This window comes from Corvus brachyrhynchos, unplaced genomic scaffold (assembly GCF_000691975.1).
Source record: "Corvus brachyrhynchos isolate BGI_N302 unplaced genomic scaffold, ASM69197v1 scaffold70, whole genome shotgun sequence".
In the NCBI taxonomy this organism is placed as follows: domain Eukaryota; kingdom Metazoa; phylum Chordata; class Aves; order Passeriformes; family Corvidae; genus Corvus; species Corvus brachyrhynchos.
In genome coordinates, this window is record NW_008236217.1 from 7491484 (window position 1) to 7508867 (window position 17384).

At 36.1% G+C, this 17384-nt stretch overlaps 1 protein-coding gene across 4 annotated transcripts in view; it reads right to left on the reverse strand.

Moving 5' to 3' along the window:
• PACRG (PARK2 coregulated) overlaps nt 1–17384 on the reverse strand; it is a 215672-nt gene that overhangs the window by 34124 nt on the left and 164164 nt on the right. Inside the window, exon 7 of one of the 4 annotated variants that reach the window (XM_017746163.1) lies at nt 972–1019. The exons of the other annotated variants lie outside the window; for them this stretch is intronic. Within the exon in view, the coding sequence (XP_017601652.1) occupies nt 972–1019 (48 nt within the window). The remainder of the gene's footprint in view (nt 1–971; nt 1020–17384) is intronic. 4 annotated transcript variants of the gene reach the window in all.

Below are 17384 nucleotides of genomic sequence, written 5' to 3' on the forward strand. Positions count from 1 at the left end.
GTACATATCACACCTAACTTCTGAGCTTCAGGTGAAGTATACTTCCTTTCTCACTCTTCCTCTTTTAACTACTAATATTTCTCTTTTCTTCGCCTTAAGAATCAGCTCAAGTGTTTGAGCTGAATACAGGGAATTGTTAAACACTGGCCAAACTCAACAATTGATTTGTTTAAATGTATTTTTGTATTATGAAAAGAAATAAATTGAGAAGATTTCTATTCCAGCATGCATAGCAATTATGTAAAAGAGACAACCAGTTGATGACTAAACTATCAACTAAACAAGACTCATTTCAGTTGCAATTTGCAACTCATCATTGAGTGTCCTTTAAATGTTAGTTTGAGTCTAAAATCATTTGAATATCAAAATAAACAAATCGCTGTAATATTTGGACAAATCATCTTTGAGAAGTGAATGAAAAAAGAAATTTTAGCTGTCTGTAAAACTTGACATACACTGAAGGACGTATTGGCACCAGAGTATGAGTTTTTAAAGTGTCACAGTTTATATCTCTAATTATAGATATACTTAATTAAATAAGTCTTTTGAGACTGAAGACCATTTTATCAGCAATACTAATTTTCTGGGGTTATAATTTTTAACTGTAGAAAAAAATCAGTATTGTCTTACCTGTTTAAAAGTAATGATAAAATGCAGCCTTAACCAACTGAAACTGAACGAAAAATTTCTTAAACAAGGAGAACTGACTGGAACCTAAAGGTCATGAAGAAATGTCACAGTGACTGTACCTTACTAGTTCCTTCACAGCATTTTCCTAATATATTGGAAAAACTTACACTGAGGTTGTCACCAAGTTGCTAAGCACAATTCCAATCTGTAAACATTCTGCAGACAGTAATTTGCATTAGTTCCACATAATGTACAGCAGCATTAATTAATAGAGTGGATAGCGTCTGTACATCTGTTAGCTATTAGTCTTTACTCTAATTCATTAGATCTTTATCATTTACCTGAGCAGCCCATCAAGATCAGAGAAAGGAGACCTTGGCTCATGTCATCTGTAGAACAAAACAGTCCAGAATATTAAATTCTCTTGTGTATGCCCAGCTACTTTATATGAACAATGATCTCACAAATTTTGGTAAAGGACTTTGAAATTGCTCTTTTGTGTGAATGAAACATTCAAAAATTATCCAGGTCTAATCTGTGCAACTGCTGTGAAATTATGGTAAATACCATTGGAGCCAATTCACGATGCGCTTAGGATCTTTCTGAAAAATTGTTATTAGAACAACACATCTACACAATTCAGCTGATTGTTGTGCTTATTTTTTGTTGATGACTATAAGTCTTGGATTTAAGTTTAAATGATCCAGTTCTTCTGGTTCAGCATTATCCTTTCTTGTATATCCATCTCAGAGGTAATGAAATTTAGGCAGAATATAAAGATTGAAGACATGATGAAAAATGTTATTTCACAAGTAGTGCAACAAACAATGCAACAAATTGCACTGTATAGTGCACATATTAATTTCAAATCACTTCTTCACCCTCCCGATTTGATGAGTAAGTCCTTTGGCAAATAATCTCACTGTCCATCTTGAAAGTGAGGGTGTCACAGACACTTAAATATTTACACCAGTATTACTTTGGGATGAGTTCTACTTACCCTCGTAGAAAGACTCTGACCCTTGTTGGAATCCCACTGACCTGAAAAGTTTTCTTAAAATGTGCAAATTCTCTTAGACTGGGGAAATTTCAGGATTGTTGCTATAGATCTTATTAAAACAGGTAGTGATTGTGAGAAGAGGCTTTCAACAAAGAAAATGTATTTGATTAATGGACCAGAAAACGAATGATTAGTCATTCTTACTAATTTAGCGGAGCTAAATCTATGTTTGCAGTGATATATCCAGTAAGGAGCCATACATCTTTGGCATATCTCTTAGTTACAAACATGAAAACAGATACAAGTGGCACAATAACAGTTTCAGCGTATTACACCACTGTGCTGAACCTATGAAGAAATAGCTTATACACTAAAAATTAACAAGAAGACCTAAAAAAAAAAGTAATTCCAATTACCTAAATTCCTGGCCTCACTTAATGGTTTAAAGAGGAATAATTTTCACACAGGCTAATAATATCACATATACCTACACGAACAAGCCTGGCTCTTCCCAGAAAAGTGATGCTACCAATACCTACACGAGGAGGCTTTACTCAGCCATGCAGACAGCTGATAGTACAGATTAGCTGCTTGCAAATGAATAGTTCATTTTATTTCATGATGAATAATTTCTTGCAGGCATAGAGAAACTTCCTCAGGACTGTATGTTTACTGTAAATTGGGCTATAGCTCCAGTCCTGTTGTATCACTGGTCCCTCTGGAAGGGAATCTGCAGTGTAAGATGTGTTTAGAAAATTAGCTGGGTGTCATTGCAATTCCACCATATGATTAGATAAAAGAATCAACAAACAAAAAAACCACCAAAACCCCCCAAAACCTAAACCACCTGATTAATTATATCCCAAATCAACTTTTTATGTTTGTAAGGTACATTAACAACACAGTAGTCTATCCTATGAAGTTGGCAGTCATGGATGTCCAGTTAGGTCGACATTGCAGTAACACTTGATATTTCACTGTGAAGCTGCATATCTGTAAGCCAGTAGACTTCTCTACAACTTTTGGCACAGTGGTTACACAAACACATAGTCCTGTGTTTGAAGACGTCTCAGCAAACAGAAAACAAAGTGGGAGGAAAGAGGGAAATAAGGAAGAAGAGGGCATGGAAGGCTGATTATACAAGATAGTGATAGAGATTATAGGTTGCCTTTCTGAAAAGGAAAAACAATGGCCATGACTGGGAAGTAATGAACAGAACTTTAAAAGCTCATATGGCAGCTCATGCTTCAGTGATTTTCTCCATAGCAATGCATTCTGAACATTTGAAAGGCTGAAAGGCTAGCTGGCAGTAAAAATGAGACACAATCCACTTCAGAGAGATCTCAGCTGATTTTATACATTGGATACTGTACAGTTGAAAAGCCTTTTCAGTTACTGAGTTATTGTTAGCCCTGGCATCTGCAGTAGCTTTCAAAGGAAACTGCAGGTTGATGCTTATGCCCTGTGGCAAAATCTGACTTATTCCATCATAATTTAGAGGTCTCATCTGTGTTCTTGGACTTCCTGTAATTCATTTTCATACTTCAGTTTTATTGTGGTATTGCAACTGCAATTCCACTTATAATCAGGCTTCGCTATGTTTTTATTATGACTAGAAAGTGTCTCTGTCGTGATTTCTTATCTTTAGGGCTTCTGGACTCCTGACTCTCCTGAGGACAAATAAATTTAGTATTTCTGCATGGGTTCATATGAAAAGATATCAAAGCATAGTATGGGAGTAGAACAAGTCCTAACTACACTGACTCCAGGCACAAGCAAGTGCAAATATGCCAAGCCTTTCTGTCAACTCTAAAATAGGCGGGTGACATTCAATCAGCTTCCTCCAAAGTAAATCCAGACCACTCAGATTAAGCTAATAAACACACCAGACCACTGCAACAAACATCTTGCTAAGGCTGAGAAGTAGTATGGCAGAAAGAACGAAGATCTGACAAATGGACACTTACGCTTAGAATCCTTAGAGAAGCGTATGTGGGGACTATGGCCTTGATAACGTAAATATTGCTATTTACTATTCTTTATGTGTTCCACTGGAGCTTCCCTTATGGTTCAGAACCTCCATTGTGTAAAGCTCTACAGACAGGCAAAAAATCATTCCGGGGTCAAAGACCAAATAGATTTGGTGGTGGACAGAAAGCAAAAGCCTAAATGTTAATCATGGGTGCACATCATTTAAATGTAAAAGTAAAGACACAAGAGACACACAATGCTGATTTCTATCACAGTGTTACTTTAGATTGACTTTATGTTAATTTTTATGTAGATTACAGCCACTCTCACCATTATACAATTTACTTGGCCTTTTATTCAGAATTTAATTCTGTATCATGTTTTCCTGATACAGTCTGGTCACAACTGAGATGCTAAACTGTAAAACTAAGATGATCCTGAATTTTTAGGATATCTTTAAAACTTTTCCCAGTATCTATTGTATCATTTGGGTTTTGTCCCATTTGCTATTATTTTTAATTGTTTTGCGTTATTGAGAGTCAGCTGCAGTCACAAAACCCTTTGATGCTGATAGGTGCTAAGCTCCTACTGATGTCAGCAGGAGATACATGGGATCAGCACTCCTCAGGTTTCACCCTACAGTCTTCATTGAGTTGACAAATATAGCCAAAGCCTGTGGGAGGAGGAAACCTTTGCAAATCTCTGCAGTCTCAAACATTACAGCAATGACAGTCTTTAGTACTTAACGGAGCTCACTTCTCTGAAGATCAAAATTGAAATTATCGTTTTGTTATAAGCTGCATGGAGCTCAGGTAAACTCCTTGGTAGTATGAAAACAAGCTGCTGCTACTAGCTTACAATGTTAACAGAAATTATCTTTATATCATCAATCATCAGAGAATTTTTCTCCTAATCTAACATAAAAGATGTGTAAACATTACCTTCTACAATTGTTCTTTGAAACATCTATGACATTTTTTTTCATCCTGCAGATCTCTTGGAGCCAACATGAAATTTAATTAAACATAAAAGCCAAACATAATCTTGTGTTTCATTTATTTATTAAAATAATATTGTCATTTTGAGGAATAAATCAAGTAACTGACAATAATATAAGGTATTCTATCATTTGATATTACACTGAAATGTCTTGGTTTTGCTTCTGCACAAAATTGTAATTTTATCATTTATTCAATTTTTTTAATTTTCGTGTTCTTAGTGAACCAAAAAAGTTATAATGACAATAAAACTACCACCTCAACCCAGATATTGAAGGTATTACTCTCTGGAGCCGACTTTTGATGGGGATGGCTGTGACCAACTGTTTGGAACATGGTAGCATGTTCTGGATGCTGTATAATGGTGCTAAAGGTTCTTGAGTTTTGACTTGACATATTTTAAGCATTGTTAAAAAAAAGTTCTGCTTCTTTCACAGGCATAGGCTTCAAATATGCTCCATTCTTGATGACTTTCTGGTAACATAAACAGTCCTTAGGCTTAACATTTAAACCTTCCTTTAAAGCATACTTAGTGCTATATCCCCTGTTAAACAATTTAGTTTATAATGATAGGTTTTATAGAGATCATATTAGCTTGTTAAAGTTGAAAACTTCCCCTTTTAGTGTCTAAAGAAAAACTTTTATATAGAAATATTTTAACAGAAGTAAGGATAGAGAAGGGGCAATTCACTTATTCAGATCTCAGTAACTTGTTCCCCGCTAAGTTTTCCAAAGTCTATCTCCTAGTTTTGGAAGTTCTAGGTGATTTTTCCTTCAAGAGAATTTTTTGAAAACTGAAATATCAGAACAGTAGGGAGTATTTCCCTAATTCCAGTCTCATGTATCTTTTTTTAAATTTCATCCTTTCACTCATCATTATAGCACCATGGTATCAATCTCTCCTTGATGTGAATGAAATTCAAATACTTGCAAGTTGAAGCCTTGCCTTTTCAAAAGTATTCATATGATCCTTCTTCATGTATCAGTTCCTACAGGTTCCAAGATCCTTTATTGCTTGCTTTAGGTAGACTGCATTTAAAAAAGTTTGTGTTTTATTGTGGTAATCTGAAGCCAAGAAATATTCAAAAATAGTGACACCAGATGCGTGCATGGGGGCCTATGGCTTTCTTAGGTCTTTAAAGGCTTTGTCTACCCAAGTTGAATTAGTTATTTTTGTTCTCTACAGTACATTGAAAATTTATTTATTGTCCACCATCACCCTGGCCTGTTTTGTCATTGCTGGGTTTTAGAGTATCCCCCACGGTCACTAATTGCCGAAAGGCAGATGGATAGAAATGAAAACACATAAAACTGCTACAACTTTCCTTCTGTTATTGAGTCTGAAGGGTGCTGCCAGAGGTGAAAAAATTAATAATACCACTCTGGGACTGTGTGTGAGTGGAGTACCAGGAGATGCATTACTTGAATGCATTTTCATAGCTGTTTCCATTGGCCAGTATCTGAGTAAGTCCTAAATACAATTATTGCTGCCTCTCCCAAGATGTGTGCGGGCACATAACAGCAGATATACCAACTGGTCTTTCTCTCAAATGCCACCTTTTTACTACCACCATGGTACAGTGATTGCTGGCAGCACAGCAAAACAAAATTTGCACTCTGTGCTTGTTGGGGTAACTTGGCCTAACATGCCCTATAATCTGTAATTGAAGATAAGTATCTCATATCCTGAATTTCACTTTATCTGCCACCCAGCATTGAATAAGTGATGGTTTTTTTCAATCTTATTTAGCTGCTTGCAAGAGACTATTTTTATGACTAAGGATCACCACTGTAAAAAAAGGTTATTGGCTTGGATCTATCGTACTTGTCAGAATTAGTCCTCAACAAACCATGCAGGCAGAAGTGGAGATACAGAATCATGTATCCAGAGAACCAGCCCTGTATCTGAGTATCTGTGTGTTTGACAAGGCTGCATAGAATATGGTGTTTAGCTACAAATAGAAATCAAATTGGATAATCTACTTGTGTTTCTTGCCCTGAGGAATCCCACAGAGGCATGGCCTTGCGTCCAGCAAAAAAATGTTAATTTTAGGTCGAGGTGTCTTTAAAATGAGCAACATAAAATAAATAGTGGTACACACTGAAAGGGTGTAGCTTCATCAACATGAGACAAGGTCAAGAAACTATGAGAAGCACAGATCAAACATAGGGAGGGAAATTATAGCAGATAAAGGAAACTATAAAAATGTTTTCAAAATAGCTGGTAGATATTGAACTTAGGAAAAGTGTAGTTATTGAATAATAGAAAAATCCTATTTAAAACCCAGCAGTTAGAGTTGTTTAACCAGAACTTTCATTTTCCAACATTGTAATAACTTCATTAACAGAGCAGTGACAAAGGCACTAATTTCTGGTTCTGACAATATATTGGACTTAAAACCTCAGTTTTGGTCATCCAGAAACAAGTTATATATTTATAATGAAATTGCTGAACAGATTCTGGTGAAACAGTTTTGTACAGCATAACTGGACAGTGAAAGGGACATCCCCTTTCTTCAAGCATGCTCAGTAGCAAGGGTACCCTTCCCTGGAACACTGAACACCATTTTCTGTTCTTGATGAGCTGTCACTGAACTGTTTGTGAACTCTGGTCACCTATTCATGACAGTTTTTGAGCAGAAGTTCTGAATCTAGTATTTAATTTGTCTGGCTTTGATAGTAACATATCAATGAAGAGATTGCAGAACAGTATGAGAGAAATATACTCTTCAGAGTAACCTTTAAGCTCAGATCATCTTACTTTTCCTTGTAATGTGCTGGCTCAGAATAATTGAGAGAACCGAGGCTGAGTTTCTGGTCTATAATGAACAGGGACTGTTAGAAATAGGTAATAATATAAATTCCTTGTGCACCCTGTCTGGCAAGTGTGCATAGGAAAAGTCCATAGCTTCCATTACTTTGGATTTTTTCATATTATTTTACACTGAAATGAAACATGTTGACTTGATTAAACCAGTATCTAATTCATTCTCAAATAAGTTTTCTTCAATTTTTTCCATTTATCTACTGAGTAAAAAAAAAATTTTTGTTCTTCTTTAGTAATGACTACTGCAGCTGAGTCAGATCATTTGTTTGGTAATTAGTACAAAAATTTCCAATAGAAGTAACTAATCTCATCAAGATTTTAGCATATCTTTGAAAGCAGCACTTTAAATGTACTGAATTGTTCTCCAAAGCAATAACATTTCCTTTTTAAAAGTCAGAAGCCAGATATCCTAGTTAAGCAATTATTCACCCTATGAAAAGAAAAGAAAAGAAAAGAAAAGAAAAGAAAAGAAAAGGAGAGAGAAGAATATGATCCCAATCCAGAGAGCATGGGTTTTATTTAACTGAACAGACCCTAAGTTTTCAACTTAAGCTTGCATACAAACATTTGGAAAACACTCTTTAAAAACTCATTTTCATTAGCCATTGGGTTTATAACTGCTTATATAGTAGAATCTTACTAGGATTGCTTATCTTTTCAATCAACTCCATTCCAAATCATAGAATTTGATTTTTTTTCCCTGTGGAAGCAAAGAACTATTTCCCTCTGCATAGGAAGTCCCTAAACTAGTATAGAAAGTGCCTGCAAATGCACCTGTTGTGAATACAGCAAAGTAAAACAGCTTCACTTCTGCATACAGCACAGATTCTTTGCCTGTGTTCACTAATAGCAATTTCTTCCTGTATTGATCTAGAGAGCTCAGAGACTTTATGTTGAAGAATCTGTATAGAAATATAACAGGAAGAAAAGAACATACACACACAAGGAACAAATCCTCATATTCCTATCAGTACATGAAACCTAATCCAAGAGACCTGTTAGTTATAATCCCCACCATTGCTTTGATCTGACTCCCTGCGTGACCCCATGAGCCAGTGCTGAGAATGTGGCTGGAATGAATAACTGGTGTCTGGGACAGAGGGCAGGTGGTAGTAAAGGACTTCTCTTCTAGGAAACAGCCCATATTTATGCTAGACATTAACTACTGGGTAACCACAAGCCTACTTATAAAATGGACAAAACTAGCCCATAAAATCCTTTTGGAGCTGACCTGATCGCTCCTGTGTACAGCACAGATTCTCTGCCTGTGTTCACTAAAAACATGCCACCCTACAGGGTAACTGGAGGAAAAAGCAGAATAAAAGTTTCATACTATGAGCCATTTAGAAGAAAAAATTGTAGTACTTTATAATGATATCAAAACTGCAAGTGAAAATGACAAGAAATTCTAACCGTGGCTAATGTTTTTCAAAGCTTTTTCTGGTGCTCTGACAAAAGACACTGTAATACCAGGTTATCACATAATATTGAAACTTCTGAAAATAATAGTAGAAGCTGTAATTGGAGAGTTCTTTGCTTTACTAAAGGAGTAAAAGGGAAAGATACTTGTGAAGATCTCTCTTTGCTATTAAATCGACTTTTTATTTCTTTCTTTAAAATATCCTTTCCTGACAAGCACAGCAGAAGGATGCCTGCATTGCTTTGGGCAAGCCCCTGAATAAACAAGGTCTAGGCTGACCACTTTGTGAAATAGGAAAAAAAGAAACCTTAAGAAAATATGAAAAAGAATATGACTTGTTTGGCTTTCTTTTCTTTTCTTTTCCTTAACTCAGAAAAAAGATGCTCTGTTTTTTACAGTAAAATTTCACCTGAGAAAGTCAAATGCAGAGGCATAAACAAAGATATTTTAAAGCTGAAGTTTTCAATATGACAGAACTAATTTGATAAGATCTTTTCCTTTTTCTTAAATTCCATAGGCATTTAAACAGTGACTCTTCAAGCACACAAACACTTAAGTTTTCATAGCAAATACTGTAATTGTCCTTAGTGAAATATGGTTGCCTATAAAGTTAGTCACATAGGCAACCACGTAAGGGGGGCATTTTAGGGGAATTCATTAGCAATATCTACAGTGGCAAATAAGATCACTTGGTTATGTCCACACAGGGCAGTGGAACCCAACTGAGAGACCCCAGATTCAGCTATACTCATCTGCTTGTCTCTGGACTGTTTCATGCTTCCAGTGGGCTTGGCCTTAATGAAGACAACCCAGTGTGCTGCTACAGTGCAGACATTTCCCAAATATTAGCCAGCAGCCAGTGGAACTTTTAGGCCTGTAGCTGTGTTACTGGTAATGACTGTAGAGACCATGACTAGCACACAATAATCTATAGGTGGCTGAGCTATTCTGTCATTCATAGCTGCACACGTTTATGCACACCTTAAAAAGAAAGAAACTGATAACAATATGTTGAGATTATATTAGAACAGAAATTCCTACTGAAATTAATTTGAGAAGACTGTTTTATTCTGAGTCAGTGTTACTGAAGTGCTAAATTTGCCCTTTAAAAATATTTAACAGCCCTTTGTTTAATTGAAAATTAAAAAGAATAACAAAAATTTCTCAGTGTGTAAGTTATGTTCACTTTAACTCTTTGCTATCTTGAAGGCTTAAATTATTTGGGTTAAATTTAATTTACAATGAGAGAAAAAAAATCCCTTTGAAATCAGTAACTATTGTGTGCTTCCTTTTTTAGACATGCATTTACCCTTCTTATCAAAACACTTCTGTCAGTGATGACTATTCCCTGTCCTACTTATTTGCCACATAAGCCTTACTTATATAAATCCCGTTTTATGTTACTTGAGAAGTAAAAAAGCTGAAAATAATACAAGGAAATACATGGTGAAAAAATCCTCTAATGTGAAGTTGATAAAGCCAATACACTGATATTTCCATAATTAAAAGCATACGATAAGACATTCCTGTGAGATCAATCAAATCTTGAGTATGTGATTTTTGCAAACCTATTCTGGATATGCACGAGATATGTTAAAATACATACTGAAGTTTCACTTGTCTGTCCCAAAACTACAAAGTATTCAAACAAATATTCTTCTGTATTTTCTTGTAAACACTAATTGTATATTTATTAGTACCAATAAAAAACAACTTGGCACAACAATAATCAACTGAGGAAGAAGTTTACTCCAGCGACATACAAAACCATATGCTGTGTAAAAGTATTATTAGAAATACCTTGTCTGGTAAAAAAAAATAAAAAAGTGCAGCAACAATAAGGCGATGGCAATGAAAAGTGGGGGCTCTCTTGCTTTAATGACACACTGTGAATTGACTCCTGAAAGCCCAAGTTAATATTTACTAACTCTAAGCACATTCAATAGCTTCAGATTTCTTTTCTTTTAGTGGGGCCACTGCTCCTGTTGTTTGAAGACAGAGCAAAACTGTGAATAATGCCTAAGAGCAAAACTAAACCAGAAGTAAATGACTTTTTTAATGTGAGACCTTCAACCTCAATTCCAGCTCCCCAGAGGCCGCCTTTGACTCCTTATCACATAATGCTCTTACAGGTGTCAACTGGGGATAAAGATTCTTCCACAAAGAAACTGATGAAGAAACTACTGCAGAGAAAGGTGAGCTTACAAGTCTCTCTTGACATTGGTGAAGGGAACTTAGGGCAGTGTCATTTAGAACAGCCAATTTAAATAAATGTGCTGTAGGAGGTAGTGACTGCAGTGACTGCAGATAGCAAGGGCAAACTACATAGCTGTTAAACCAGTCAGTGAAGTCTACTGCTCAGCTAAAATAGTGCAAAAATTTTGGGTGCTATGCAACATTTTCTGGACTGTTTGAAATGCATTTGTTAGTGTTTCATGTTACTGGACCCTTCTGAAGACCTCTTATGACCCAGCTAGAAAAAAAATACTAGAAAAGAGCCATTTTATATGGATAAACTGCTCTTCCTCTTTGCACCATAAAGGAGTGTGGGGACTAAGGAAAATAGCCAGACTTTTTACTGTCTTAATGAGTGATGCAAGAGCTGCAAGAGTTAGGGTTGCCAGGAGTTAAGAAGGAATGTCCCAGGGAAGGAATGAAATTGACCTCATCCCTGATAGGGGCTGAATTTTTATTGACATTTGTTTTCTTTTCTGGAGAAAGATTTCCATTCTTTTAATGTGTATTTTGGTTGAATTGAAACTTGTTTGACATCCACTGTGATACTGCATAATGACCTAAGGGTTTTGCATGAGTTTACAATATATAGAGCTATTTTTGAAGTAAAAAGTTTATATTTAGTACAACACTACTTTCCCCCATCCCCATACCCTCTCAAAAGTTAGAACTTTGATAGCTAAATTTGAAATTTTTAAACTTATGTTCATTGATACAGCATCTATTTTATTCATTTATTATGTCAGTTTACATCTTCCTATCCGTGCTGTTGATTGCATATTTCAGCATTCCTATATTCAAGAGGCTTTCTCATCTGTGGCTTTTGAAAAGCATTCTCTCACTATTTTCACTCTGACTGATAACATTAGGTGGTTTTGCTCTCTGACCATGAACTAGCCAACAAGGAATTTGAGATGGTTTTATTTAATGACTACTATACAGAGTACAGAAAATAAAAATTAAAGAAAATGCTAGGTATATGACGTCCTATCAGAGCAGTGATTGGATATTTGCTTGTTCACCTTCAGTTATGGAAGATAACTTAATGGATGCAGCTTTCACAACTTATCAAGATTTATAGTAGATCTCAGCATAATACAAATATGTCAATGCACACCATTCTTTTATCAAAGCAAAAACTCCATACAAATAAAATGTATACCATAAAATTGTAAGTGCAATTGTTTAACAAAATTTTTGTATTCTAAAAGTGTGTATCAGTCTTACATAAATTAGCTTTTCCATTGAAAGCTGTTTTTCTGCTACTAATTTAAATGCAATGTTAGTATTTACAGTCACCAAATTTTACATACTAGAATAGAATAGGAAACTCTTACCTAAACCAATGTTAATAATTATGTATATTATCAATTGCTTCATTAAATACTTCATGTTTCACTATTTACTACTTTCATTAAATTCACCTAGATTATTTTCATAAGAGAAGGATATCAGAAGAAGTATGCAATATTTATCCCAGAGCCTCACCTAGTAACTGAACCTGCAAAGGGATTGTGTGTGAATTAAGACAGACTCTTGCTCTTATTAGCTGTAAACCAAGCCTGCTTTTCGCATCTGCTTCTTCTCAGTAAAAAAAATAAAAGTCTTATGTCCGCTAACAGGGGTTGTTAATATACACTAAAAAAAACCTTAATGAAAAAAATATACTGCTTTAAATTGCAGAGGTAACATCTCTCTTTTTCATCTTCTTGCAGTAAAAAATACCTATTGAAGGATGATAATTCAAGTAGTATGATATTAAGCCTGTCAAGAAAATAAAATATCAAACTATATTTTCCCATTTAAACCCCCCCACCCCAAAATTGCAATACTTGATTTGTTCCTCACAAATCAAAGATCACAGACCCACTTCTGTAGAGAGGCCTTTTCTGTTTGTAACAAATTGTCTCTGTACAGATTTTTCTTAGTTCAGGAACTCCTACATAGCCCAAGATGACATTAAATATAGCATAGCATATGGAAAGTTATTACGCTGTTATTATGCATTTGTCATCATATTTATTGATTTGATATAATGATATTATATTTGAGGTAAGATCAATACAAAAGATCCTTGTTATCCTTGCTAGGTCCTTGATATTATTATCTCATAATTACTTTTCTTCCCTAATCTATCCTGTAGAAGTGAAGTCCACAAAGACTTTCACTCATCTGGGTGTGTATAAAAGTCTAAGTCCACACTGAACTGTACAAGACAAAATGGATCCTAGAATAAAATATCTGTCTCACAACTACAGAATAAATTAAAGTTATATCTGGTTCTTCAGGAAATAGTAGATTTGACACAATGTTAATTCTAGAGATAAATCAGATTGCTAACACAAATACAAAAAGTGTCAGAAATTACTACTGCTTTTTAAATTGGGCTCATATTTAAAGTCATGATGTCAGGAAAAACGCAGAAGGTAGAGGAAACATTGCTGTAAGAACAGTCATCAAAAAAAAGTTACTCCCATATGTCATTACAAAGCTAGCAGCTGTGTTGATGAAATCACAACTCCTTTTGGTGACATCCATATGGAATGCAGAGCTTTGACATTACCCTTCAGTAAAAGCTGTGGTCTGATTTTTTTGCATTAGGCAGTTGTCAATTCTATTTGATATTTTATTCCAAAATAAAAATGCTGTGGAGCATATATCCACAAGAAATTCAGAGTTACATTTGGTGTGAAATATGTTGTGGTGGGCTTTTTCCTGATGCAAAGAAAATTGTCTGAGTCACGAAAATCACAAGACATTCAAGTTGGAAAGGACATGAGCAGGTTTCTCATCCTCCTTCCTGCTCAAAGCAGGATCAGCTATGAGATCAGATTAGGCTGCTCAGATCTTTGTTTAGTTAGGTCTCAAAAACCTCCAAGAATGGAGACTCTGGAGCACCTGTGGACAATCTGCTCTGGTGCTTGCCTGTCCCAAGGATGGCTTCATATAGAAGTTTACATCAGAAATTAACTGTTTCATATTTTCACTGACTTGAATTACACTGACTTGAATTTTCTACTAATTAACTATAAGGAATGTTCTAACTTTTACTCCTATTGTACTCTCTTTGGGACTTTGGTTTTTGAGTGCTAAGTCATGACAGCTTTAGGTGTATACTGAGAAAATAGTTCTGCATCCTTTATACTTCTCATAGATCTCATGATTTATTAATCCTTTAAAGAACTCCATTTAGTGCTTCTCTAAGTCTGTAAATGGCTTTTTTTGCATGACAAGAAAAGAAAGTTGCAATTATGAAGGTACCCACTGTACAGGGAATTTCACTGAATCTGAATCACACAAGTTTTCAGAACACAGTAGCCCAGCCATTGTCACTGACAGACAGGAACAGCATGCCCTTTTCCCACAATATGAGTGAGGAAATGCCCTTGCTGGCTGGCCATGAAGATAACGTAGACATTATGATATAGTCAATTCTTATAATCAAGTTGTATAAATAAAATTATATGCAAGTCATACTAGACAGCCATAGTAATTGTTTCTGACTTAATTAAGCTATAGATCATTATATGATATACCCAGCACAAACAGTAAGTTGAAAATCCAGAGATGTTGTTTCTTCCCTCTGAGTGCCTACTGAATTTTCAAATACTAAGAAAAGTCAAGAGATAAAAACCCAAAGAACTGAGGAAATCAGGGAAGGTAAGGAAAAGCTACAGATCAGTTTAATACAGGGTTTAAATATGGGACATAATATCTATCAAAACAGAATCAAATAGAGAACAAGTAACTACACATACAATATATCACTGAAAATGTCTTATTTGTGCCTATCTTTATTAGCTACTTCTTGCTGCCCTTTGTATGAATAAACATCTTTTATATTTAAGGTGAAGAGCTTATTTGATATAATGAAATAGTATAGGGAACAAATAGGTATTAAAGAACAGCAAGCAAACTGCAACAGGCTGTACCTCTTATGGTCTGTCATATTTCCTTCCCTGTTCCACCTGACGCTACAAAATTGAGATTACTGGAATTTCCACTTTAAATCAAATTAAGCTACTGAAAGTTACTGCAAGAGTGTGTCAGTAGTCCCACATAATAGTAGTCTGGACATTAGGAAAAAAATCTTCACAGAAAGATGGATTGGGCATTGGAATGGGTTGCCCAGGGAGGTGCTGGAGCCACCATCCCTGGAGGTGTTTAAAAGAAGACTGGATGTGACACTCAGTGCCATGGTCTAGTTGACAAGGTGACATTCATAGGTTGGACTCCATGATCTCAAAGGTGTTTTCCAGCCTAGTTAAAATTCTGTGATTCTGTGACATGAATGTACAAACAGCAGTAGCAACAGGATTTTAAAATGTAGATCATACTTCACACTTTCTATATTGTGATACGTATAATTCACCTTAACAACAAATGAGCTCATCAGGGCTCTAGATGCACTAACAGGCAAGGTTACCTGTGAGGAGTCTCAGTGCTGGCAGGGACTGCTGCACAGACCTCAGGACACTGATGGCTGTGGCTGCCGGGAGACCCTGTTACCAGCTATCCTGTATGGGACTGTGACCACTGGGAAGGATCACCAGCCTGTGCTGGGGTCACCTTTGGCTCCTGGCTTGTCCCCATCCATGGAGCTGTGCTGCTCTTGCTTCTCCCTGCCAAAAGTGCAGGTCCAAAATGAGCACGTACTGCCAGGAGGACTGGTGTTCTTCCAGGTCACAGGAGAGCAGGGTGAAGAAGCACCCCTGCTAGCTGATTACTCATAGTGAGTTTTCCACCTCTCATCCTAAGCAATTCTAATAATATGATCTTTAAAAACAAATAATTTGCTTCACAGACTGCTCAAATAAAAGGTCCTTCTTCTGAGCATCTTCTAAGAACTCTTGTTTTTTTAAATGGCACTTGCAAGGCTGAGGCCTTTGGTGGGTAAAAGCATTATTTGGTGGTACAAAAATCTAAAAGAAACAACTGCAAAAAGCCAGAAGGTATCTATTCACAAAACACTATGGAGTGCTTGTCATTCCTCAGCTCCACCCAGCTTGACCCAAACACCTAACAAGGTTTGAATTCCCTGATAACAGAACATTCAAACCTTGACTACATAGCTCTTTCCTAAGATCTGCCACTGTTGCTCTTTCAGAGTCACATAAGAGTGGGAAGTTTAGTGCAGAGAGGTCACAAGATGTTTTGTCACACATCTCGGCTGGCTTTGGGGAGACGCCATGGAGAGCCAGCCTATGCAACATTCCCTTCATCGTTGGCATTGCTGGAGCAGCACCCTGTGAGATCAGTCAATGTTTAAAGGACTATAAATATGGCAAGAATTCAGAGAGTAGGCAGGCTTTTGAGGCTGCTTCAGGATTCAGATGATCATTTAAATCACTGAAAAGGCTTCCAAATTAAAGCAACAGCTGCTTTCTCATTGGAGAATCAAGGAATAGCAGACAAAATTAATTTTATCTTTCATTTCACAGTAGCTACCGATCAAATGGCAAAACTGCTACTGTTAAAGCATAGACATTTAAATAGAAATTTTCTGCATTGATGCTCTGTCCTGCTGCTTTGTCGGTAACACCTGCCTCTTTTTAGTCCTTAGTGTATCTGTCAGTAACTACATGGCACACAAATGCTGTGAAGGCATCTGAACTCTACAAGTTATCATGGCATTTTGCCTAAGGCTTTGTCTCCCTTTCCTGCAGGGTTTGCTTCCTGGAGCCAGCTTACTTGGCTTTAGTGGACCCAGTACCTGTACCAGGTTGCTCAGCGAGAGCTTTCACACTGCTTTGTGTAACAAATATTCTTAACTGTCTGTCAGCTACTGGAAAGCAAGATGCTTGCCAACTGTTTGAACATACACTTAAAAATCAAATTATTTCCAAATGAAAATGTAATTTCTTATTAATTTTTTTTTCGCATGATAAACACAACTGGAGGTTTTTAATTTTACACCATTTTATTTCCTCTTTTTCAGTATGGTTCAAATTATGCCACTGAATAGATTAAATTCAGGGTATTGAATGGGTTCCCTGATGACTGTATTTTAGAAGTCTTTCAACTATGTTTCATACAGTAAAGAAAACAATACACACTGAGTGTTAAATCATGATATAAAAGCACCTATAAAGCTGACTGCTGAGTTTTTAAAATGGCACTTAAATCCTGATTTATATCTCTGAATGCATCATTTCTGAGAATCAAACTGAGGTAGGTGTCTGGCTACAACTGTAGTTCTTTAACTACACAAATTTGCATCTTCACTCAATGAAGTCCCAGTTTCAATGTTGAAACATGACTCAGCAGTCACAAAAAAATTGGAAAATGCTATTGCTCCTGTTG